The sequence below is a fragment of the Panthera tigris genome, chromosome B1 (assembly GCF_018350195.1).
Source record: "Panthera tigris isolate Pti1 chromosome B1, P.tigris_Pti1_mat1.1, whole genome shotgun sequence".
Lineage (NCBI taxonomy): Eukaryota > Metazoa > Chordata > Mammalia > Carnivora > Felidae > Panthera > Panthera tigris.
The window spans coordinates 96,516,374-96,541,905 of NC_056663.1; the positions used below are offsets into that span (position 1 = coordinate 96,516,374).

At 36.2% G+C, this 25,532-nt stretch overlaps 1 protein-coding gene across 3 annotated transcripts in view; it reads right to left on the minus strand.

Annotated features, from left to right (window-relative positions):
* Positions 1–25,532, minus strand: part of INTU (inturned planar cell polarity protein) — an 88,285-nt gene that overhangs the window by 54,472 nt on the left and 8,281 nt on the right. For all 3 annotated transcript variants that reach the window (XR_006216786.1, XM_042983937.1, XM_007091813.3), the window contains exons 2-3: positions 18,981–19,519; positions 9,474–9,559 (exon numbers count right to left, since the gene is read on the minus strand). Coding sequence is in view for 2 of the 3 variants with exons in the window: in XM_042983937.1 (XP_042839871.1) it covers positions 9,474–9,559; positions 18,981–19,519 (625 nt within the window). In the remaining variant the exon portion in view is untranslated. The remainder of the gene's footprint in view (positions 1–9,473; positions 9,560–18,980; positions 19,520–25,532) is intronic.

A 25,532-nucleotide genomic window follows, 5' to 3' on the forward strand; every position in this document is an offset into this window, starting at 1 on the left:
CCTTTAAATTAAAGACCAAGGAGGGGCGCCTGGGTGGCTCAGTTGGTTAAGTGTCCGACTTCGGCTCAGGTCATGATCTCATGGGTTTGAGCCCAGTGTCGGGCTCTGTGCTGATAGCTAAGAGCTGGGAGCCTGCTTTAGATTCTGTGTCTCTCCTTCTCTCTGCCCCTCCCATGCTCATGCTCTGTCTCTCTCTGTTTCTCAATAATAAATAAATGTTAAAAAAATTTTTTTTAAATAAAGACGAAGGAAAACTATCAATGTGCTGGATCTCGGACCATGACCTTGAGAAGATTATCAGTTTTATCAAGACAGTTTTATTTTCATGGTTGACAAGATTGGTAAGAGCCAGAATGTGGCCATCCACATTCCAGTTGCTGAAAGGAAGCTTCCACTTCTCAATTACCTTTCCTTGAAAAAGGAGATGTAGATAGTTGAGTTTGGCCATGAGTTGGGCAAAGATAACTCATTCATTTTAAAGAAGCACCAGTGTGTATCTTGACTAAAAGAAGTTTTCACTAGAGATAGCTAATTTGGTATAGTAAGGACATCATCATAAGCTACATAACCACAAAGTATTCCTGTGTTTAAAATCTTATCAGAATATAGATGAGTAAAACAGGATATTCTAACTGTAATAATCCATAAAGTTTCACATTTAAACATTAAAGTGTAATGACTCTTTTAAAATTAGGTTAAATTTGAAGTCAGATGATAAATTCATGCTTATCAAGAATAAAGAAGTCTGCTCAACATACTTTTTAATATGTATATTAAATCATCACACTGCATCCTTTAAAAGAAATCATGCACAACCTAAATATATACAATTTTTATTTGTCAATCAAACCCAAATAAAGCAGGGGGAATGTCTAGCCAATATTTAAAAGCAGATAAAATTGTACACATTAAGTTATATTTTGAGGGGAAATCTTTAAAAGCTATTATCAAGATAGTAATAAATAATCTCTAATTTTTAATAATTTATTATGAGTTACCATTTTTAAGGCCAACTTTAAATATGTGATGAATACCAACATATGTAGTCATTCTTTTTAAAAATGAGCTTTATATATTTATACGTTTTCATAAAAAATATTAAGCATATTATTTTTAAAAATTCATTCATAATCACACCAGCCCATCTAATTATTGTTAGTATTAGACTATAAAATAAATTTGTCCTGATGAATAGAATAAAACCTTCCAAAAGAAAAATGTCCTTTTTTGTTAGCAAGGAGGGACTATTTATGATTGTATTCCATTTTGCTTATCTGTAATTGTCTGTCTGCGGCATTTCAGGGGCACCAAATTATCTCTGTCTACCTAAAGTGGATTTAGTTAAATAAACATCTTTTCTAAAATAAATCTCAGATTTATGGTATTAAGTAGAAAAGAGACATGAGGTCTAAATTCATCAATATGTATATATTTAAGGTAAACAGAAACTAGGTCAAGATCAGCAGTAGTCTGTATTGAAAGTAGGAAGGGAGAAATTCTTCATAAAATTTTCCTGAGGACTGATAATCATGGTTTTCTTTACAAAACATGTAATTGTATTCCAAACAGAAAAGATAAACCTTTACTAAATTTTTCATGTTTGCTATAAACCTAATGTTGAAAAATGGGTTCTTGATATTACAACACTGTGTCCAAAAAAGGCTGAATAGAAAATTGGTATATTTGGGGCGGGGGGTGGGGGGGGGGAATATTAGGCAAACTAAATAAAAATATAAAAAATTAGAGATCCTATATGGGAACAATCAAGCATTATCTGATGAAACTTAAGATGATGGTGAGAGATAGCTGAAGAGATGTTGCTTTAGAAAAGATCTTAGAAGGATGTGAAAAAGAATATTTGGTGTGAGGGTTTTTTTTTTTTTTTAATGTTTATTCATTTTTAAAAGACAGAGAAAGACAGAGCACAAGCAGGGGTGGGGTGGAGAGAGGGGGGTGCACAGAATCTGAAGCAGGCTCCAAGCTCTGAGCTGTCAACACAGAGCCCAACACGGGGCTCGAACTCACAAACCACGAGATCATGACCTGAACCAAAGTCGGACGCTCAACCGACTGAACCACCCAGGCACCCCTTTGGTGTGAGGTTTTGATCCAAAAAAGCAACAGGTAAGCATTAGATGGCCTGAAAGACTATGTTCTGAGAGTTGCATCTGTAGTAGAGGGCAATGCTCAACATATGTCTGCATAAACAGAAATACAAACATAAGCATAGACATATAAAATCCTTGAACAAGGATCTCATGAAGTGAATGGCTTGGTGGTTGAGGGTCCTTTTACCTGAGAATTTAAGTGTGTCCAAAAGAAAATATATGGGAGCCTTTGGTGGTGTTCCTTGAAAATGTGAGAAATCCTAAGAATTTGGGGAAATTCGGAACCTAGACCTCATGACAGGATAGATGGGAGATTTGAGATTGTCCTCAGCAGTGGGCTTTGGCAAGGAGCCATATATATAAGTGGAGTGGGGGAGGAGAAATCTGACTGCAGGGAGCACATGATGAGTGACATCCTAGGGAAATAGGTGTCAGAGAGACAGGCTGGGTCTGTGTTGGGAGTGTCTGTAAGAGATATGCATACCAGTGGTGAACAAGGAGAAAGGTGGTCTTCAGAGAAAGAAACATGCTTCAGCACAGGGAGGGCATCTTTTCCAGCTGAGATTCTTGTGGGTGGAGAGGTCAAAAAACCAGGTGTAACTAACCAAAAATGACAAAAGGAAATGAGGTGGTAAACTCAAAATGAAAATTCACTAATTTTACTCGAGGCAGCAACAACAACCTAAAATTTAAGACTAGTTTGCTATGCTTAGTGAAAAATGACATACTTGAAAACTAATGTTATACTTGGCAAACAACTGCACTTCTTTTCGGTGGTGTAAGGACGTTTTCCCCTCACCATGTCACAAACTCAAACAAATACACAGACCGCAGAACCATCCATTAAAATTCTTTTAAGAACTATTTTAGCCACCATTCTTCTGATTTAAGTAAAGTTAGCTTCAAGTGCAAAGATGATTACACTTTGGCCAGACATTTTGAAAAGCTTACATGTTAGGTAGCTCTAAAATGTCAGGATATCTGGTTGCCTTGATAAAATGAAAATGGGTGAGACAACTAAATTAAAAGGTAAGTGCTATTTTTAAAAAGGGGTTGATATACATAGAATTTTTTATAGAAAAATACTTTTATTAAGAAACATCTAATGTAAAATAGTTTACATGAAACTTCCTATAAAAGGGTTTTCATTTCTGTTGTTCCTTCCTAGATGTTAACCTGTGACATGTTTTATCATTCCTTGTTATGGGTCTCTCTCAAAACATTTGTGTGTGTGTGTGCTATTTGCCCATTCTTTCTTTCTTCCTCTCCTTCCAGTTCAGGAGATGATGTGCCTTTCCTCAGGGTCTAAGGACATGCTCTCTATAACTCGTCACTTCCAAAATCTTGTTTCCTTAATTACCCCCTCTCTACTTCTATCTTTAACCCTTCCATGTAACCAGCAATGTCTCTTCAGCCTCTGTCAAACAAGCAAATTCTTTCTCTCCATGCCATCCTCTTCAGAGATGGCAACGAGGGAGGTTGTCAGAAATCTGAAGCAGCTCCAAGAGCTGACCAGTCTCTCACTTCTGCCTTATGGCCCTCACAGTCTCTCTCACAACACCTGGCTACTATCTGCATGTCTGATCCTTTCTCCTTTGTCTGACTGAAGCTTTGAAAGTTCCTCCATCAAAATTCTGAAGGAATTGAGTCTATCTGAGTCAGCAAATTCTCTCCTCTTGATCCTCTTCTCTTTTGGACAATCTCACTGAGTTACTCAAGACAAAACCTGGAAGGCACCTTGGACTTCCTTTTATTCTGCAGGAAGTATCCTCTTCAATTCACATTATCTTAAATGTAATCTACTCCTTCCTCCATATCCACAGCCAAAACCTTGCTCAGGCCTTTATCACCTCTCTTCTGACTGCTGTGAAGCCAGTCACCTGGTTTCCTAAACTCCAGTCCCATTCAGAGTGAAATATTCCTAAAATGCAAATCTGACCAAGTCAGTCCTCCACTTTAAAAATATCAAGACTGGGTAGCTCAGTTGGTTAAGCATCTGACTTCAGCTCAGGTCACGAGCTCACGGTTTGTGAGTTAAATCAAACCCCGCATAGGGCTCTCTGCTGTCAGGGCGGAGCCTGCTTCAGATAATTTGTCTCCCACTCTCTGCCCCTCCCTGTTCATACTCTCTCTCTCTCTCTCTCAGAAATAAATAAAAACATGAACAAATTTAAAAATAAAATATCAACACAGATGGTTACTTCTGGGTTCTGAGAACAGAGAAGGTTTACACTTTTTTTTAAAATTTATTTATTTATTCTGAGAGTGAGAGAGAGAGAGAGAGAGAGAGCCAGCATGCTAGCTGGGGACGGATAGAGAAGGAGAAGGAGAATCCCAAGCAGGTTCTGGGCTGTCACTACAGAGCGTGACTCAGGGCTCGATTTCATGAACTGTGAGATCATGAACTGAGCCGAAACCAAGAGTTGGACACTTAACCGACTGAGCCACAGGAGCCCCCAAATACATATTTTTAAAAATTTTGCCAGTCTATTTCCTAATCTTTCCACAGCATATATGAATATCACTTTTGTGTAACAAGAAAATAATAAAAGTTAAAAAATTCCACCCAAATATCATCTCCTTTAAGAAAACTTTTCCCCCCTCTCTTGGTCCTAAGAAGTACTTGAGAGGTAAGAGTCTGGGACTAATGTTCCACAGGCCGATCTCCTTAAAAGGAGTTGGCTCCCTCCAAATCTCCAGGAAAATGAACTATGGCCCAGTGCTTAATGCAATCAACCCTGGTCAACTGCAAAATATGGACACAAAAACCCTGATCAAGCCAGGAGTGGGTGGTATACTACCTGCACAATTATGTGCTTGTAGAATAAATAAGTGCACAGAGCTGTGGCAGGAGATCAAAATCACAAAAGTAGGTAATTAGAAGGGTACTTGCACCTCTGTTGTCATTTTAAATACCTAAAACCTCTTTTTTTCAAACCTACAACTTCTTAATTTAAAACATTTCAAACCTACAGAAAAGTTGCAAGAATATAATAATTACCCATGTATTATTCCTCATCCACTTTCAACAATGTTTAACATTTTGTTACATTTCCTTTCTCCTTCTCTTCTCTGTAATATTCCTCTCTCCTTCCATCCTCACTCCCACTCTATGTACTAAAAAAATATTGACTGGAACACCTGGGTGGCTCAGTCAGTTGAGCATCCAACTTTGGCTCAGGTTATGATCTCGCGGTTTGTGGGTTCAAGTCCCACATCAGGCTTAATGCTATCGGTGCAGGGCTTGCTTCAGATCCTCTGTCCCCCTCTCCCTGTTCCTCCCCTCTGGGCACTCTCTCAAAAATAAATAAAACATTTAAAAAAAATTGACTGAATCACTTCAGAATTATCTGCAGACATTTTAATGTTTCATTGCTAAATACTTGAGCATGTATGTACTAAGGACTGAGGCATTCTCCTACACAACCAAATATAATGATCACATTTAGGAATCTGAATATTCAATACAATATTGTTCTCAAAGTCTGTGTCCAAATTTTCCCAATTGTCCCAATATGACTATTTCCCACTGCAATCCAGGATCAATTAAAGATTAGCCACTGTATTTAGTTATATGTCACTTCAGTCTGCCTTAGTCTAGAATAGTTCTCCAGCCTTTTTTTCCTTTCATGATAGTTAAATTTTTGGACGCTCTAAGACAACGTTTTTGCAGAATGTTAAAACTTGGCTTTGAAAGAAAATGATTTGGGCTTTTTATATCTTACCTAGTGTATAGGCTTCACTTCTGGATCTCATTCTGGTATTTGGAATCTATTTGTAACAGAACTTATTCAAAAACCAAACAGAACTGCAGAGTTGGAACTGGGCTCAGATATATTTGCTCAAATCTACTCTGATTATAGATGAGAAAACTGAAGCCCTGAAGAATCTGGCAAATTTCTCAGAGCAAGGTTTTAAAATGGAGATCTGACCTCATCCTACCACATTACCACATTGTAGGTATCTCCCAGGCCATATGCTGTCACATGACAAGAAGCCTTCAGACCATTTTTATACCCTGAATAGAAGCTGAAAATGTTGCTGTTAGATATTTTCAAATTTAAATGCTAAAAAGTCTCCTATGGTATTCTTTATAAATTAGCATTCCTCTCCTCTTATTGCTTAAATAACTGTTTTAGATGCCATAGATACAAAGCAGGTAAAACAACTTTTTCTGGAATAAGTTCACCTCAGTTAGTTCTGACCCAGTAGGAGTGAAGACCCACCCAGGCTTTGTGACAAAGGGAAGGATTGTGCACTGGAGTCACTTTCAGTTCCTTGAGTTATTAATTCTACTACCTAGGAGAAATCATTAAATCTCTCTTAGATTCTTTTTCTTCACATGTAAAATAGAAATACAATTACTGGCATCTTACAGACTGTTATAAAGAATCAATGAAACTACTAAAGGAAACAATATTAGCAAAACACCGACATATGCCTGGCACGTAGAAACACTAGTTCCCTTCCCAGGCCTACTCTTACCCTCCCTGAACCTCCTAGTTTACATGGCTGGTATAGAGAAGCTTATAGTTTTCCCCACTTTCAATACTAATGATGTAAGAAAAACGTGGTTTACCAATTAAACATTATTTCTAGTTAAAAGAATTTTAACTATGTTCTAAATCATTATTCAAGACATGTTCCAAATGCTGGTGCCTGCTTTTGACTATGACACAGGTATAATACCGATTCTTCTAGTAAAGCGAACAAATGTATACATGTTTATACTCAAGAGGTTAAATTAGAATAAAGTATTCCAAAATATTAATACTAGATATCCTCAGGTGGCAGGATTTTAAAATATTTTGTCCCTTATGTTTTCTTTTTTTTACAATGAACGTGTATTACCTTTACAATAAGAAAAAATTATTTCCTTAAATAATAAAAAGATTTTAATAATACACATCTTAATATGGGACTATATTTTCAAATTATATAGTGTCAAAATCACTTTCAATTTACATTAGGAAAGGCAAGAATGTGCTAGAGTATTGGAGCATAACATATTCTCTCAATATGATAAATTCAAGCAACTCAAAACAGTTTTTCTTCCATCTTCAAAACAAACTGCTATTTCTTCATTTAGGTACAAGATGTACATATTGGCACATAAAAGCTGTGTGTGTGTGTGTTGTGTGTGTGTGTTTAAATCCAGAACCACACTTCATGCAGCAAGATGCTCACGCTGTAAAACGCAAACTGGGCAAAGAGCAGATACACGACTCCTACTTCACACTTAACGAGGACATGTAAATGGTGGGTGGAACTGGACCAAAATATTTAAATCATTACTTCTTCCTCTTCTTTTTCTTCTGAGTGCACATAGCTGAATTTGCAAATGACAACTAAACGTAAGTATGTGACTCCACTGTAAACATAATTTTTCTTTTTTGGAAGACTGAAGAGACATGGTTGAACTGTGGCAAGACTGGCAAACACTGGCAACTGACAGAGGCAAGAAAGGAGAAGCCCTTACCCAGGGCTGACATACAGCCAGTTTGCTTGGGTGAAGCTGTTTCAGTTGCTAAAATACATAATTCTTCATTACTGATTGGTAAGTAGCTGCTATCTGAGCACCCTGAGGAACCATAGTACCTTGGCTGACCTGTCCACATCTGGCAACCAAAGGGGACAACAGAATACACTATTTCAGCAGTATGGCTGGTGTCTGCCTGATTGTTAATATTTCGAACACCACCTTGTCTCCATCGATATCTCTCTATTCATTCCTAAGCACTGCTGGTCACTAGCTATCATACTTATTCCAGCACTTTCATTTTGCATTTCCAAAGATAGCTACTTTTACAGAGCATCCATGTATATGTTTGGTGTGTGTGTGCTTTATGAGAAAAAAGTGAAATAAGGGAAATGTTATTTCTTAGAAAATAAAGAATTTCATCGTAGGTGCCAATATTTCAGAATCTCAAATCATCCTGATCAATCCAGAAAGTTGCTTCATTCTCCCACAGTCTAACTTTAAAAAAAAAAAGTTTATTTATTTTTGAGACAGAGAGACAGAGAGAGAGAAACACAGAGAGAGAGACAGAGAGAGAGAGAGAACATGAGCTCACAAGTCAGGGAGGGACAGAGAGAGAGAGGGAGAGAGAGAGAGAGAGAGAGAGAATGAGAATCCCAAGCAGGCTCTACACTGTCAGCATAGAGCCCAATGTGGAGCTTGAACTCACAAACTGTGAGATCATGACCTGAGCTGAAACCAAGAGATGGACACTTAACTGACTGAGCCATCCAGGCACCCCAGCTAATTCCTGATACTAACAAGAGCAAAGCATTCATAAATAGAAAGTATAGCACTTTAAAAATTCATCTAAGGACCTAAAAATGTCATCTATGATACAAAATGTCAATGCTTAGACTATCAAAATAACTATTATGAAAGAGATTTATTTTTACCTACAAGGAATGAAAAATAATTCACTAAATACCTAAATAAGAGCTTGGGAATAAGGTTAAACTAGATAACAGAAAAAAATTAACAAAATGGTATAGTTTTTAAAATAAACAAAACCACATTTTAAAAAACTTAATAGTGATTTTAATAAATTAGAGAAAAGAAAATTCCATGACTGTTCAAAATGACTTTTCTAGGAACTGGATTTTCATCAACATATATGGTAGTTATAATGACAGGTTAGTCATTATAGATCTTTTTATTATTGTCATTGTCCCTGCTTACTTAGGATAAGTTTTTTTGTTTAATTTTTTTAAGTTTATTTATTTATTTTGAGAAAGAATGAGCAAGCATGAGCCAGGGAGGGGCAGAGAGCGAGGGAAAGAGAGAATCCCAAGCTGGCTCAATGCTCAGCACTGAGCCCAATGTTGGGCTTGAACCCATGAACCATGAGATCATAACCTGAGTTGAAATCAAGGGTCAGACACTTAACTGATTGAGCCACCCAGGCACCCCAGGAGGAGTTTTATTTGTAGATATTTATCCTCTATTTAGAATCATCTCCAAAAGCTAAAAATGTTAACAAGAGCCAAATTTTTTAAAATAGTCAAGTATGTAGGGGTGTCTGGGTGACTCAGTCAGTTGAGCTTCTGACTTCAGCTCAGGTCATCATCACATGGTTCATGAGTTCAAGCCCTGTGTTGGGATCTGTGCTAACAGCTCAGAGCATGGAGTATGCTTCAGATTCTGTGTCTCCCTCTCTGTCTGTCCCTCCCCTGCTCACACTCTCTCTCTCTCAAAAATAAACATAAAAAAAAACAAAAACCCTCAGTCAAGTATGTAAGTGTAATTCACGTTATACATGGTCATTTTCAGAATCTTAAAAAAAGAAAACAGTACAAGATGTCCTTATTTTTAATTCATCAAAGAATATAGAAAAAGATTGTCCATACCTGCATAGGTCCAGGAATGCAAGACAGAACCCTTTCTATGTTTTCAGAAGTCACATCCACGTCATTCACAGCAACAAGGACATCACCTGAAAACAGAGTAACAAAGGTGGTTGTATGAATATACAAAACCCAAAAAGATCTAGAATTAGAACATTAAAAAGCATCTATTCTGACCTCTTCAAAGTCTATGGAACTCATTATGTATTTTTATACACTTCATTAGCAGCAGAGGTAAGCTCCCACTCCACTCTTTTCTGACAACACAGCCCAACACAGTGCCATAACTAAATACAACCTATGGAGATTTAAAGAGATGAATATTCTCATTTTGAATATAATTTGAGAGCATTATGTAAACTCAAAGGACAAGTACTGCACTTAGCAAAACTGAATCTATTCACTTAAACCCACAGTGAAAAAATTTAGCTAAAATTTTAATTCAATCCATGTGGCATAACTCAGTATGCTGCAGTATTTGCTGTTATTGATCTATGCCTTTGTTTCAAAGGCCCCAATCATAACAAAATGCACAGCACGTTTTGGTAAAAATCGCCTTCTCCATGGCTTTTCTTTAAATGTGTATGTTTATTAAATTTGGTGGCTTTCATAAAGTAAAGATCAATGTTAAAATGGAAATTTACTTTTACAACATAATTAGAGGTAATATCAAAATACCAATGAGCTTTATTAATAGAAATATATACATACAAGGGTTATTTTTTATCATTTCTAATCAATCATATCATTAGGAAATGGACCAAATAATTAATATTCATCCAACAGATATTTATTGAGCACCTACTATGTACCATTTACTGTTCTAGGCACTACAGATAGAGAATTGAATAAAACAGACAAAAATCTCTACCCTCATGGAACTTCATATGCTTTGGGGAAGACAGATAATAAACATGTATATAGATAATAGTGTTGGTAAACAATTCTCCATCAATCTCTCATGTTTTTGTATATCTTGCAAGCTAAGGCACTAAAAGTCCTTGCTCTGAATTATTTTTTCAAGGATGTTTATGTAGTGAACAGCCTTGGACAACATAGATAATGTTACAGGGAGTAATCATCTGAAAACATGTTTAACAAAGCTCTCAAAGTAGGAACCATACATATATCATCATAACAGGTATGAAAATTAATTTTAGAGTGAGTATAGTATACAAAATATTTTAAAAAGTTTAGTAGAAAAATTTCTTTCTTTTTTTTTTTTTTTTTTTTAATTTTTGAGACAGAGAGAGAGACAGAGTGATAGCAGGGGAGGGGCAGGGAGAGAGGGAGACACAGAATCTGAAGCAGGCTCCAGGCTCTGAGCTGTTCGCACAGAGCCCAATGCAGGGCTCAAACTCATGAATGGCAAGATAATGACCTGAGCCAAAGTTGGACACTTAACTGACTGAACCATGAAGGCGCCCTAAAAAATTTGTGTTTCTATAACAGAAGAGTTATATCCACTTCTCACTCTCCCAGATATTTGTTTTCCTCAAGTTTTTCTCAGTATCTCTGTGACTCAGAAATGGCAGGCTTCCTGGACATCGTATCACTACAGTGGGCAGTATACACTCCAGGAAAGTTCTTTCTCAACAAGGACACAGAAGTCATTAGTATGCACTGTCAAAGGCTAAAAGGAAATGAATTGCATGAATTAGTTTGAATTGTTAGGTAAGAAATGGTCTGTGCTGGTGGAAAATTTTATCGAGATACATTCAAAGTCAAATAAAATATAAAGAGGTGAAACCAGTTTATCACAGTGCTTAAATTTGTTCCTCAATGTAAAATTAATCATTTGAAAATCCATCAATTTCTCAGCATCTACTTAATATCAAATGTGTACTGAAGGGTACCAAGGCCCATGAAAAACTAAATGCCAAAGTTTGTTTACCGTTCTATTTATACTATATACAAAATGAATACACAGGTTAAGAAATTATTTTTAATACAAAACTATTACACATAAATACAGGAAAAAGAAAAGCTACATATAAAAATTTTGCCTTTGGGTGTATGTGCTTTTTCTCTTTTTGCTTAATTATATTTTCTAAACTGTCTACATTAAACAAATACTACCATTACAAAGAGAAAAAATTAAAACTCATTATTTTACCTAAAAATCCCCACTGTGGTAGGTAGATTAGTGGTCTCCCAAAGTTGTCCACATCTTAATCACTGAAATCTGTGAATGTTACCTTACATGGCAAAAGGGACTTTGCAGATGTAATCAAGTTAAGGATGTTGACATTGGGAGATTATCTAAGTGGGCCAATGTAATCAGAGGGTATTTATAAGAAAGGAGGCAGGAGGGTCAGAGGCAGAGAGAGACTTGAGGATACTATACTGTTGGCTTTGAAGTTGGAGGAAAGGACCACAAGGCAAGGAATTCCAGTGGCCTCTGAATGCCGGCCAAGGAAAGGGACTCTAGAGAATTCAGAGGAATGTAGCCCTATGGATACTTTGATTTTAGTGCCAGAGGACACATCTTAGACTTCTGACTTCCAGAACTGCAAGACGATAAATTTGTGTTGTTTTAAACCACTAAGTTTGTGGTAATTTGTCACAGCACAAATTACCTGCTTAACAATACAAAATGAAAATGAATACACCTGCCTAACAATACAAAGCAGTCTTGGCTAAGCACCAAATGAGAATCAGGAACTATAAATAATAAAGAACAGATCTGGATACACAGGTACATAGAGGTTGCTGGAGAAAAACAATAAATCTTGTTAGAGGAGAAAGACTGGGAAATATGTATGTGTCAGTGGTGTGGGACCAGACTGTGAATTTAAATTGGTTATTTAAATTAGGCTGAATTTGACTTCAGGGAGAAGAGAATCTGGCTTTTCAAACATAGTTACCATACTGCCATTTTACACTTTCAAGTTAATGTATTTGCCATCAAGGTATTTATTGAAAAATTCTTAAGTTTTGAGAGAATTAACTTTACTATGTATTTTTTGAGCTTCAATACCAATCCTTCATTTATAATATGCAGGCATAAGCAGAAAATTAAGGTCCTTCCTAACCTATCATTCTAGAAATCCTTAAATAATGGTGACTCATATACTGTAACTATCATTCAAAAAGTTTAAGTAAAATATCACATTACCTGATGAGGCTGGAAAAGAAATAGTGCAAGGTTTTTATTTCTCATTAAAACAGAAAATAATACTACAGAAATGTTGGAAAAGTCGTTGATGACCCCAGCACTGTAACCATAATTATTTTTGCAAGTTATTTTTAGTCTTTACCTATATTGGCACAAATGAGATATAAAGGAATTTCATCCTTTTAAACCTCTCAAGTCGTAAGAATTCTGATGTTAGTTCGTTGTTTTCATTTATTTTTAATTTATTTGTAATGTTTGTTTATTTTTGAGAGACAGAGAGACAGAGCACCAGTGGTGAGAGGTGGGGAGGGGCGGGGACCAGAGAGAGAGGGAGACACACAATTCGAAGCAGGCTCCAGGCTCTGAGCTGTCAGCATAGTGCCCAATGCGGGGCTCAAACCCATGAACTGTGAGATCATGACCTGAGCTGAAGTTGGCGCTTAACCAACTGAGCCACCCAGGTGCCCCACACTGTTTTTAGATTATAATTTTAATAGTCAAATAACACATACATTTATTAAATTATAATTCAAATGACCATACTCCAGTTTGACATTTTCATGCTTTTTTATTTTTTATTACTAAAAAATGTTTAAATAAATGTTTTTTACCTTTTTTAAAGTTTATTAATTTTGAGAGACAGAGACAGAGACAGAGAGCGTGAGCGGGGCAGGGGCAGAGAGAGAGAGACACACACACACAAAATCTGCAGCAGGCTCCAGGCTCTGAGCTGTCAGCAGAGCCCGACACGGGACTTGAACCCACAAACCATGAGCTGAAGTCGAACGCTTAACCAATTAGCCACCCAGGTGCCCCTTAAATAAATGTTTTCATGCGCATAGTTTTTCCTTCTTTTACATTTGGGGTCAGCAAACTTCTTCTGTAAAGGGCAACATAAGTAAATACTTTAGGTTCTGCAGGCCATATGGTTTTGTTGCAGCAACTACTCAAATTTGCAACTGTAGCTTGAAAGCAGCAATAAACAATAAACGAATGTGGCTGTGTTCCAATACAATTTTATTTATAAACATTAATATCTGACTTTCATAAAGTTTTCTTATGTAATAAAATATTGTTCTTTTGGTTTTTTTTTTTTAATCATTGAAAAAGTGAAAGCCATTCTTAGTTTGCAGACTGTACAAAAATGGGTGGTAGGCGTGATATGACATGCAGGCCATGGTTTACAGATCTGTTTTAGGTTCTTTTGGATAAGTGTCTCAAAATGGATTAATTGGTTTAAAAAGTACATTGTTGTAGCTTAATCCTTATTTCCAAATTACACTTTGAAAGGATTAAATAATTTCTTTTCTTTTTCTTCAAAGAGAAATCCTTTGGCACTTCCCCACCCCTTCAAGTGAACACTACAGCAAGTAAAAGAACTTTGTGAATGGAAATCAGAACTTGTAGGTCACAGCTTTATCACTGACTGCCATTGTTCCTGGGTAAATCATGTAATCCCTTTGGTACTCAGCTGTAGAAGGAATTAACTGCATGAGAAGTTCTCTAGGAAGGCCTAAAAACTCTAAAATTCTACCTTTCCAATGAACTCACTGCTTCAGTTTCTTTCCTTTATGCTGAGTCAAGTACCACAGGCAAAATGTGGGAAAGAAATGTGAGGAAGGAGAGACAAACACAGGAGAGTTCCCTTCAATGAGAAAATTGAAATGTTGCAAGTATTACAGAAGGTGAAAATAAAAATGTGTATCAAATAACAACATGCAAAATATTAAAGAATAAAACCATCCATTATATACTCATAAAAAAAAATCCATCTTTTTAAAAAAGCACATCAGGGGTGCCTGGGTAGCTCAGTTGGCTAGGTGTCTGACTTTTGATTTTGGCTCAGATCATGATCTCATGATTCATGAGATCGAGCTCCACATGGGGCTCTGACAGTGCAGAGCCTGCTTGGGAATTTCTCTCTCCTCTGCCTTTCCTCCCCTGTTCATGTGCACTAACATACTCTCTTTCTCTCACTCTCAAAATAAATAAATAAACATTAAAAAAAACCGTTTGGTTTAAAAAAAAAAAAAGTACTTCAAATGTTTTAACTGGAAACAACCAGAATGTCCATCAACAGTGAAATGGAAATATAATAGTGTACATTCCAATGGAATACTATATAGCAACAACTTGGATATTTCTCACAGATTATAATAAAGAAAATAAACACACGGGAATGCATACCATATATTTCTATTTATATGAAGTTCAAGAAGAGGCAAAATAAAACAATAAGAAAAGAGGAGGAGGCAAAATCAACTCTATTGATAGAAAACTTGACTTTCAGATTACCTTTGGGAGAGGGCATTAACTGGGAGGAGGCATCATGGAGACTTCTGGGTACTGGAAATGTTCTATATCTTGATCTGGGTGGCAGTTACACAGGTATATACATATGACAAAATTTGCTAAATGTACACTTAAGATTTGTCCATCTTATGAATGTATGTTATACCTCAAAAAGATTTTTAAAAAGCAAAAAAGAAAACTTCAAAAAATTTAAAAGAGAAATAGCACAATATGTCATACAAAAAAAGCTATTCAGTGATCACAGGTGAGAACATTAGAAGTTACATAATAAGAGCTTAAAATAAAAATTTTAGGGATACCTGACTGGCTCAGTCAGTACAGCATGTGACCTTTGATCTTGGGGTTGTAAGTTGTTTTTTTCTAACTTTTTTTCAATGTTTATTTATTTGAGAGAGAGAGAGAGAGAGAGAAAGAGAGAGGGAGACTGAGCATGAGTGGGGGAGGGGCAGAGACAGAGGGAGACACAGAATCAGAAGCAGGCTCCAGGCTCTGAGCTTTCAGCACAGAACCTGAAGCGGGGCTCAAACTCACAATTTATGAGATCATGACCTGAGCCGATGTTGGGACACCTAACCAACTGAGCCACCCAGGTACCCCTCAGGGTTGTAAGTTTGAGTCTCATATTGGGTAGAGAGATTATTTAAAAATAAAATCTTTGAAATAAAAAAATAAAAACTTTGTTATTGTTGAACTGAAACAATCTGCGGGGGTGTATGTGCCTAGAATATTAATGTGTGATTTCTCTAACCCTATTCTTCCTAATCCTTAAAAAAACACCTAGTTAAACAAAAATGGGTCATCTTGAAGAAGAAAAAGTCACCAAGGTGACATGCAGTTTCTAGGGTGTAGGCAAAAAGAGGATTTGCTTTGGTCTGGGGATGGAGGCTGGTACTGGTAGTCAAGAAGCAATCAGCTGTCAAACTTTAAGAAAAACTCAGAAATAAAAATAAAAAATAAAGATGCAAGTCAGTAGTAAGAAGAGCAAAAATGGCACTGAAAAATGCAGCAAAATCCCCCAAATCCAGGTACAGAAGAATCAGAATAGAATAGAGTTCTGCTGTCTTGAAAGGACAGAATGAAGAGTCACCACTCTCACTGTCTTGGCTAATGGACTTTAGGCAAAGGAGGGTCATCCTCCAGCTAGACAATAGCAGAAGTCACCCAGCAAACTGCGTTACCAGGACAAAGTTTTCATGATCCTCCTGCCTATAGGGTTACCTCAGAGCTCACCCACAGACTTCAGTGTGAAATGAAAGTATGAAAGAAACAAATGAGAAATTCCATTTTGTGGGATTATCAAACTGACCATGACATTAAAATAGTCCATTATTTATTCCCAAAGTATCAACTTTATTTTTTTTGTAACTTTAAAAATATATAACATAATCATAAAATTAAAAATCTGAAAAAATAGAGAAACAAATCAACCATAATGTATCCACACTAACCCAACACTATTAGCATTTTGCTGTATTTCTATTTACATCTAATTGTTTTCCCTACACATATTTTTTACAGTTTATGCATTTATTCAATAAATGTTTTTGAGGGCTTATTTATCAACCAAGTGTTTTGCTATGCACCAAAGATGAAATAATCATTTTATTCTGACAATTTTTTTAACCTATTAGTAAATCATAAATGCTTCCATTATGGAAATGAAATCATGAACCTCATTTTTCTAACTTTTTATTGTTATTCAATACACATGCATAAAAGTGCACAAATTGTAGCGTTACAACAATAAATGATCAAAAATTGAACACATCCGTGTAACCACATTCAGGTCAGAAAGTACACTACCAGCATCCTGGGTATCTTTAATTATTTTAAAGATTAACAACAGGACTACCTAGTAGTTTCTTCCTCTCTATAGTTCATTCTCTTTCTTCCCATACAGTTGGTGCAGAAAGATCAGGCCTAGAGGTAAGGCCTAGGTATTAGGAGTGAAGATCAGGGGAAAGAAAACATGGAAGCACATGCTCACTGACCATAACCACCTTTCTACTAGGTTTCAAGAGGAATGAGTAAAAAGAATTTTAGAGATTTGTCTATAAATCAGTCCAAGTAGGTCCCGAGCAGAGGCCCCAGATAAATACAGACAGTACATTAGCTGGAGTTTCCCATCACGTGGTACCTAGAATTACGGTGGTTGGCAACGACCAAGCAGGATTTCATAAGCATGAATCCTGGCCTCCTCTGATAGAATGAAAAGAATAAAACTTAGACATATTTTACAAAAAAGAAAGCTGAGGACCTGAGAGAATGTAAGCATGCATTAGCTTCTTTTCCAGCTATCCGTTGCTGCATAATGAATGACCCCAAAACTAAGTTGTTTAAAACAACAACCACCATTTATCATCTTTCCTGGTTCTGGGGTTGACTAGCCAAGGGTCTCACTCAGGGTTCCTCACAAAGTTGCAGCCAGCTGGGGCTGGAGTCATCCAGAAGACTTCTTCACTCATGTGTGGTAGCTGATGTTGCAGGGTGGCTGAGGCCTCAGCCAGAGTACTACTCATGGCCTCTTTGTGTACACCGGCCTTGCTCCTGTACAGAATGGCAACTAGGTTCCAAGAATACAAGGCAGAGGCTGCATCACCTTTTATGATCCTACCTCTGAAATCACATAATACTATTTGAGCTGTAGTCACAGGCCCATGACAGGCGCCAGGGGGTATAGGCGGTGACACAAACACTGTAACTCTCCATGGGAGGAGTATCAACATTACTTTGTAAGATGAGAACGTGGAGATCTTGTTGCAACCATTTGGAACACACACTGCACAGATGCTCATCCTACATGATTCATCCTCGTAAACCCCCATGATGGCACTATTCATACTATGTGAAACTGTCTGCCTGTTTCTGACTCATCTCTTCCACCATAGTATGAGCTTCCTAAGAGGAGTAACTAGATCATTAGAGTAATCTTTGTATTCCTGACACTTAGCAGATGCTCAAAAATTTAATGAATCAATGAACAAACAAATGCAACTCAGACTTAAAGAAATATTTTTTAGGTGCGCCTGGGTGGCTCAGTCAGTTAAGCGTCCTACTTCAGTTCAGGTCATGATCTCGTGGCTCGTGGGTTCAAATCCCGCATCGGCCTCTGTGGCGACAGCTTGGAGCCTGGAGCCTGCTTCGGATTCTGTGTCTCCCTCTCTTTTTGCTCCTCCCCTACTTGTGCTGTTTCTCTCTCTCTCTCTCTCTCTCTCTCTCTCTCTCTGTCTCTCTCAAAAATAAACATTAAATTTTTTTTTAATATTTTAAAAACATGTTTCTAAAGTATCTATAAAAGTTCCTTTATCTAAATCTTATAGGCTGAGTCAACCTAAAAGACTGTCAGCTTTTAGGTTTATTAATAATTTTTAAGTTTCATTAAGAATATATTCTCACATCTGACTAATATAGCTTTCCCTAAGTAATAAAGTTGCTACTGATGCAACCATTATATCCAACAGCTAAAAATGTATTAGCAACACAAAATGCTCACTTTAATATATATTCAGAATAACTTCGGGATTTATTTTTTTCCCTTGAAATTGATGAGATATTTTATGACAAGCACCCTTGAAAGGAAATTTACGTATAACATCACTGTGGCTAAATATGCCAAATGAAACAATTTAAAACCACTCCAAGAACTTAGTGTACTCAAGTGCAAACATACAATTTAAAAGTATTTTTATTCATAAATTACATATTATTTTATGCTATTGGGTATAGGTCATTCAAATCGAAATTATCACTGTAAAATCAACTTATTTTCTTTTTCTTGTCAGGAAATATAACCAAGATGAAATAAAATTATATAATTCAAAACTCAAAAATTAGTTAAGCTATTCCTTGGCCTAAACAAGGCACACACACATTCAACTCAACAAAGTACTTATTTAAAGAACACTATGCCTTGCAGTACACCAATGCTTAAACAATTTCACTACTGTCCCAAATATCATCAAGCAGTCCTTAATCTGTTGAGACTTTGGATATAATTCTGTTTTGATCACATGTCTCAAAAGGCATTACTAATCATGAATCTCTGCAAACAAGAACAGATGTTCACCAACAGCACTTACCAATTAATATCTGACCACTCTTCATAGCAGATCCTCCTGGCAATAGGCCATGGACCACAAGTCTCTCTCCACTGCCCTGTTTTCCAGTTTTTTTCCAGCTCCACTTGGTCTGATGAATAATCCCAACCAGTACTTCCAGAAGCTTCAGCTGCTCTTTGGCTTTGGTCACAGTTAACTTTTTGGGGTTTACATAAATATTCACGTCTTTGTATCGCTGTTGGACAACCACTCCTGTTTTCTGGTTGGACTGATGCTTTAGAATGGACACTGGTTCATTGTCATTGCTATTTTTTTTATTGTAGCGCTTGGGTAAAAGGCTTTTACTTTTTAAAATTTTCGTAAACCGCTTAAGTTTAGGTTCATACTTTTTTCCTTCTTTGTAATCATCGTCTTCAATTATAATCTCATTTTCACTAAACCTGACATGGTTCACAGTAGGAGTCTCAGGAAGAAGGCTTTCTTCTTCATCCTCACTCAATTCCAAATAAAATAATTCTCCATTTTTCCGCACACTGTCCAGCCATTCAGGTTCAACATCACTATGAAAAAGAGAAAAGATAATCTGAATAGCAGCCAACATAAGAAAAATAGCTACGTCTTTTGGGCACAGGTGGTACAGAGAGGTGGGAGGTGGTGAAAATTCTTTGATTCTTTCAAAGTCTCCTTGCTATTTCTAATTTATTGTAAACATCAACATTATTTCCTAGGATGCTTTTTGTAGAGTCTTGAAGTTCAAGTGGGGTTGGAGGACAGGGATCAAAAAGGCACCAGTGATAGAAAAAAAAAAAAAAAAAAAACAAATAAAAAGGAAATGGCCTCCTTCTAGAATCTAAGGGTATTTTTTATTATTATTTTAATTCAGCCTCTGTATGGTTATTGTTCACTTTAGACATTTCACTGGATAATAATTTATTTTTTTTTTTTAATTTTTTTTATTTTTTATTTTTTTTTATTTTTGGGACAGAGAGAGACAGAGCATGAACGGGGGAGGGGCAGAGAGAGAGGGAGACACAGAATCGGAAACAGGCTCCAGGCTCCAAGCCATCAGCCCAGAGCCTGACGCGGGGCTCGAACTCACGGACCGTGAGATCGTGACCTGGCTGAAGTCGGACGCTTAACCGACTGCGCCACCCAGGCGCCCCAATAATTTACATTAATAGTTGATTATGCAATTATATCCAGACATAAGCCATTTGGAAACTGGACACAAAAACATCGTATTTGCACAGAAATAATTCATCGTGGCTGTCATGTTAAATGAAAGCTAAAGCCTACCACTATTAATAAGATTTGTTTATACAATAAACTTCCAAAAAAAGAAACATTCACCTCACCATAAAATCCTTGCTCAAAATGACCAGTTTATAATCACAGTTAGTAACGATTGCTTCCATAACTTATAATTTCTGTAAAACTCCTTTTTGTGAATAATTATAGTAAGAAAAGTAAACCACATATTACATAATTTGTCACGTGATTGCTTAAAAAAAAACCTTTTAACTGGGAAGTAGGCCACTGAAAAAAGCAAAAGTATTGCTATTAAAATGACTGAAACAGCGTTAAAAAACAAAATGCTCATCTTAAGGTAACAAACCTAATCATGAACTCTACCCTGCCTGTTCAATGTTATGAACACCCTACCTTTCAAACTGCTATTTTTAAAAGCAAAACTGGTTACAGTGAAAAATATAATATGTAAAGAGAGTCTTTCCGAAACATCAGCTGTAATATCCTGATGTAAAAGGGTATAATTTGTGTTCTAATCATTCCATCAAACAGACATTTCTGTTTCTGCAGTGTTTATTAGCAACTCTGGTTCTTTTAAAACTTAGCTATCTCTCTAAAAACTATGAAAATTAACCTCCTAAAAATGTACTCTTCTCTTACACAACTCTGAAACTAACCACTGATCTCGTTTGTGGTTGGTCATTAATACATAATTTTCAACTATATACTAATGGCTAAAAAAAGGCATAACTAGTCCCAAATATCAAATGTGTGGCATCATTTTGGCACCACTTAGCACCAGGTATTAACCATTTATCAGTTGGTTTAACCACATCTATCTGCATCCACAGAAATTAGTATTTAATAACTCTGCAATTCGACTCTGAAGATTCTAAATAAATGTCTCCAACCATAAAAAACTTAGATAACCATGTATCATAATTTAAAATGGCACAATGTACATATCATGATTATATACAATTACTTATGAAGATATGTATCGATTTAAAAAAATGAATGAAATTATTTGCTTTATAATCTCACTCTTTTAATATGGTATGTTATTTGTATTAGAACATGTGACCCCAAAGAAATATTTTTCTCCCTATGCTAAACATGAAGATGTTTCATCTTAATCTCTAAAATTTGACTGTGAAACCATTTTTAGGCTATAACTTAAAGACCTTTTTAGGTGGGGGACAGGGGGCACAGGGCATTTTATCATGAGCAAATTAACAGTGCCAGGCGCTTGTAAAGTACTAGAATTATAATGATTAAAACATCATTTCCTTCCCTTGTCTTGTGGGGAAGAGGAAGTGAGAAAGAATTCACAACAATACATAAGGTAGATGCAAGATAGAGGTCACCTAGTTTAGCCTGGGAAGGGGGGTGAACTTGGGGAGAATTTCTAGCAGAGGAAACACAGAAGTTAGGTCCTAAAAGAGTAAGTTGCTGGGAGGAGGTATGGTGGGGTTAAGGGGAAGAGGAAAAGAGAATTCCAAGCAGAAGTAACAGCATAAGCAGAAGCCTTGAGGGACAGTCTCCATGGCCTATGTGGACAACTAAAGCTTGTTGATGGTTGCCAAAGTAAGGATAGAGGGAACATACCTCAGCATCATAAAGGCCTTATATTAAAAACCCACGCTAATATCATCCTCAATGGGGAAAAACTGAGAGCTTTCCCTCTACAGTCAGGGACAAAACAGGGGAATGCCCACTCTCACCATTGTTATTTGACAATGTAGTGGAAGTTATAGCCTCAGTAATCAGACAACAAAAAGAAATAAAACTCATCCAAATCAGCGAAGAAGTCAAACTTTCACTATTTGTAGACAACATGATACTCTATGTAGAAAACCCGAAAGACCACCAAAAATTGCTAGAACTGATTACAGTAAAGTCATAGGATACAAAACCACTGTACAGAAATCTTTTGCATTTCTATACACCAAATGAAGTAGCAAAAAGAGAAATCAAGGAATTGATTCTATTTACAACTGCACCAAAAACCATAAGATACCTAGGACTAAACCTAACCAAAGAGATAAGAGATCTGTATGCTGAAAACTATAGAAAGCTTATGAAAGAAATTGAAGAAGACACAAAGAAATGGAAAAACACTCCATGATCATGGATTGGAAGAACAAATATTGTTGAAATGTCTGCACTACCCAAAGCAATCTATAATGCAATTCCTATCAAAATACCACCAGCATTTTTCACAGAGCTACAATAAACAATCCTAAAATTTGTATGGAACCACAAGACTACCGGAATAGCCAAAGCAATCTTGAAAAAGAAAAGCAAAGGGGGAGGCAACACAATTCCAGACTTCAAGATTTATTACAAAGCTGTAGTGATCAAGACAGTATGGTACTGGCATAAAAACAGACACAGAGATTAATGGAACAGAACAGAGAACCCAGAAATGGACCCACTATTATACAGTCAACTAATTTTTGACAAAGCAGTAAAGAATATCCAATGGAAAAAAGACAGCCTCTCCAACAAATGGTGTTGGAATAACTGGACGGCAACATGGAAAAGAATGAAACTAGACCATTTTCTCACACCATACATAAAAATAAATTCAAAATGGTTGATAAAAATAAATTCAAAATGGTTGAAAGACCTCAATGTGAGACAGGAAACCATCAAAATCCTAAAGGAGAACACAGGCAGCAACCTCTTTGATCTGTGTCGTAACAACTTTCTCCTGAGGCAAGGGAAACAAAAGCAAAAATGAACTATTGAGACTTCATCAATATAAAAAAATCTTTACAGCAAAGGAAACAATCAACAAAACTAAAAGGCACCCTTCTGAATGGGAGAAGATATTTGTAAGTGACATATCAGGTAAAAGTATCCAAAATCTATAAAGAACTTAACCAAACTCAACACCCAAAAAACAAATAATCCAGTTAAAAGTGGGCAGAAGACATGAATAGACATTTTTCCAAGGAAGACATACAGATGACCAACAGACACATGAAAAGATGCTTGATATCACTCATCATCAGGGAAATACAAATCAAAACTACAATGAGATATTCTTCACACCTGTTCGAATGGCTAAAATTAACAACACAGGAAAATAACAGATGTTGGCGAGGATATGGAGAAAGGGGAACCCTCTTACACGGTTGGTGGATGCAAATTGGTACATCCACTCTGGAAAACAGTATGGAGGTTCCTCAAGTTAAAAACAGAATTACCCTACAATCCAGCAACTGCACTACTAGGTATTAACCCAAAGGATACAAAAATGCAGATTTGAAGGGATATATGCACCCCAATGTTTATAGCAGCATTATCAACAATAGCCAAATTATGTAGAGTCCAAATGTCCATCAACCAATAAGTGGATAAAGAAGATGTGGTGTATATGTATGTATATGTGTGTGTGTGTGTGTATATATATATATAGATATATATATATACATATATATGTGTGTGTGTGTGTGTATATATATATATATATACATATATATATATAATGGAATATTACTCAGCCATCAAAAAGAATGAAATCTTGCCATTTGCAATGATGTGGATGGAGCTAGGTATTATGCCAAGCAAAATAAATCAGTCAGAAAAAGACAAATACCATATGATTTCACTCATATGTGGAATTTAAGAAACAAAACAGATAAACACAGGGGGAAAGGAAGAGAGAGGGAAATCATAAAACAGACTCTTAACTATAGAGAACAAACTGAAGGTTGCTGGAGGAAAGGTGGGTGGGGAGTGGGCTAAATTGGTGATGGGTATTAAGGAGGGAACTTGTGATGAGCACTGGGTGTTGTATGTAAGTGATGAATCACTAAATTCTACTCCTGAAACTACTATTACGTATACTGTATGTTAACTAACCAGAATTTTAGTAAAATCTTGTACACAAAACAAAACAAAGCTAGTTAATGGTTGCCAAAGGTGGGGCGTGACAGGAAAAATAGTCAAGTCCTCATTTTGCAAGACCTTTTAGACCATGGCAAGGGGTTTGGATTTTGTAGCATAAGTAAGAGGGCATCAATGAAGACTTTTAGGTAGAGATTTAGGTGTCAGATATCCCTGGATAGATCTACTTTGACAAGAGAATGGAAGAAGAATTTAGGTAGATAAGACTCAAGTCAAGGGAATGGTTAGGGAGCTGTTTTAGTAGTCCAGGCCAAGAAGGTACCTAAAGCAATGGCAGAAAACATGGAAAGTAAGAAAAACATTTGAGAAATGCTTAAAAATCACTGGACTTTGAGACTGTTTACATGAGATGATGAGAGAAGGAAGGAATTAATGTCGACTAGATTTCTAGTTGGTGACTTTATTTTCATGCATCTTTTTATACATACATATGCACAGACTCATTTTATATAAATGTGACCATAACTATAATACATGTTATCTTCCCTACCTACTTTTTACTGACATAAACAATATATCCATGATACCCATGTTCTTAAAATCATAAAATCATATAAAAACATAAAGAGGATTATTCTGTCATTGTTTTTGAAAAACCAGAATTATTATATACTCTTTATATATGTGATTGCAATTGCATATATTTTTCAAAAGTGTACATACATATGTATATGTATATATACATACATACCTTTATCATTTATCACTGAACACTACAGTTTAGAAACCCCTAATGGCTGCATTAAACCCTATCAAGGATGTAGCACTTCTGGTCATTCACCTCCTGATTAGCTTTGTGTTCAGTTTTTGTTTGGCTCTTATGGATGATGATACAGCAACCACATATTTATATTTATATTATTTATATTTATATTTATATTTATGATTATACTTATATTTATACTTATATGTTTTTACCCAAAGACCATATCAATTCACATTTCCACCAGCAATGAATGAGATCCTTTTTCCTCACCTCTAAATTTAAATAATACTTCACTTTAAGAGGAAGAAGAAATTAAAAGAAGAGAGATAAATGGAACAGGAATAAAGACAAGGAAATGAATGTATGAGACTCTGAAAACAGAAGGCAACATGTATAGTAAAAAGAAAATGAACTGAGAAGTCACAAAGACCTGGATTCAAATTCTGTTCTATTGACATTTTTACTTTTCTAAGCTTTACCTCATCTCTTCTAGAAAACAGATTATAGCAACTTCACATGGCTGTTACTAACAGTAAATTAAAAAATGTTAGTTCCTTTCCTCTTGCTTGGCAGAGTCAAAAATGTAGAGAAACTTACAACTTTATTAGATACAGCACTCATACTTCTACACTCTTCCAACCCCTGGCAATAAATGAAGATGTCTCCAGTGATCTCTACTTGCTGGGTTCCAGCCTAAGTGC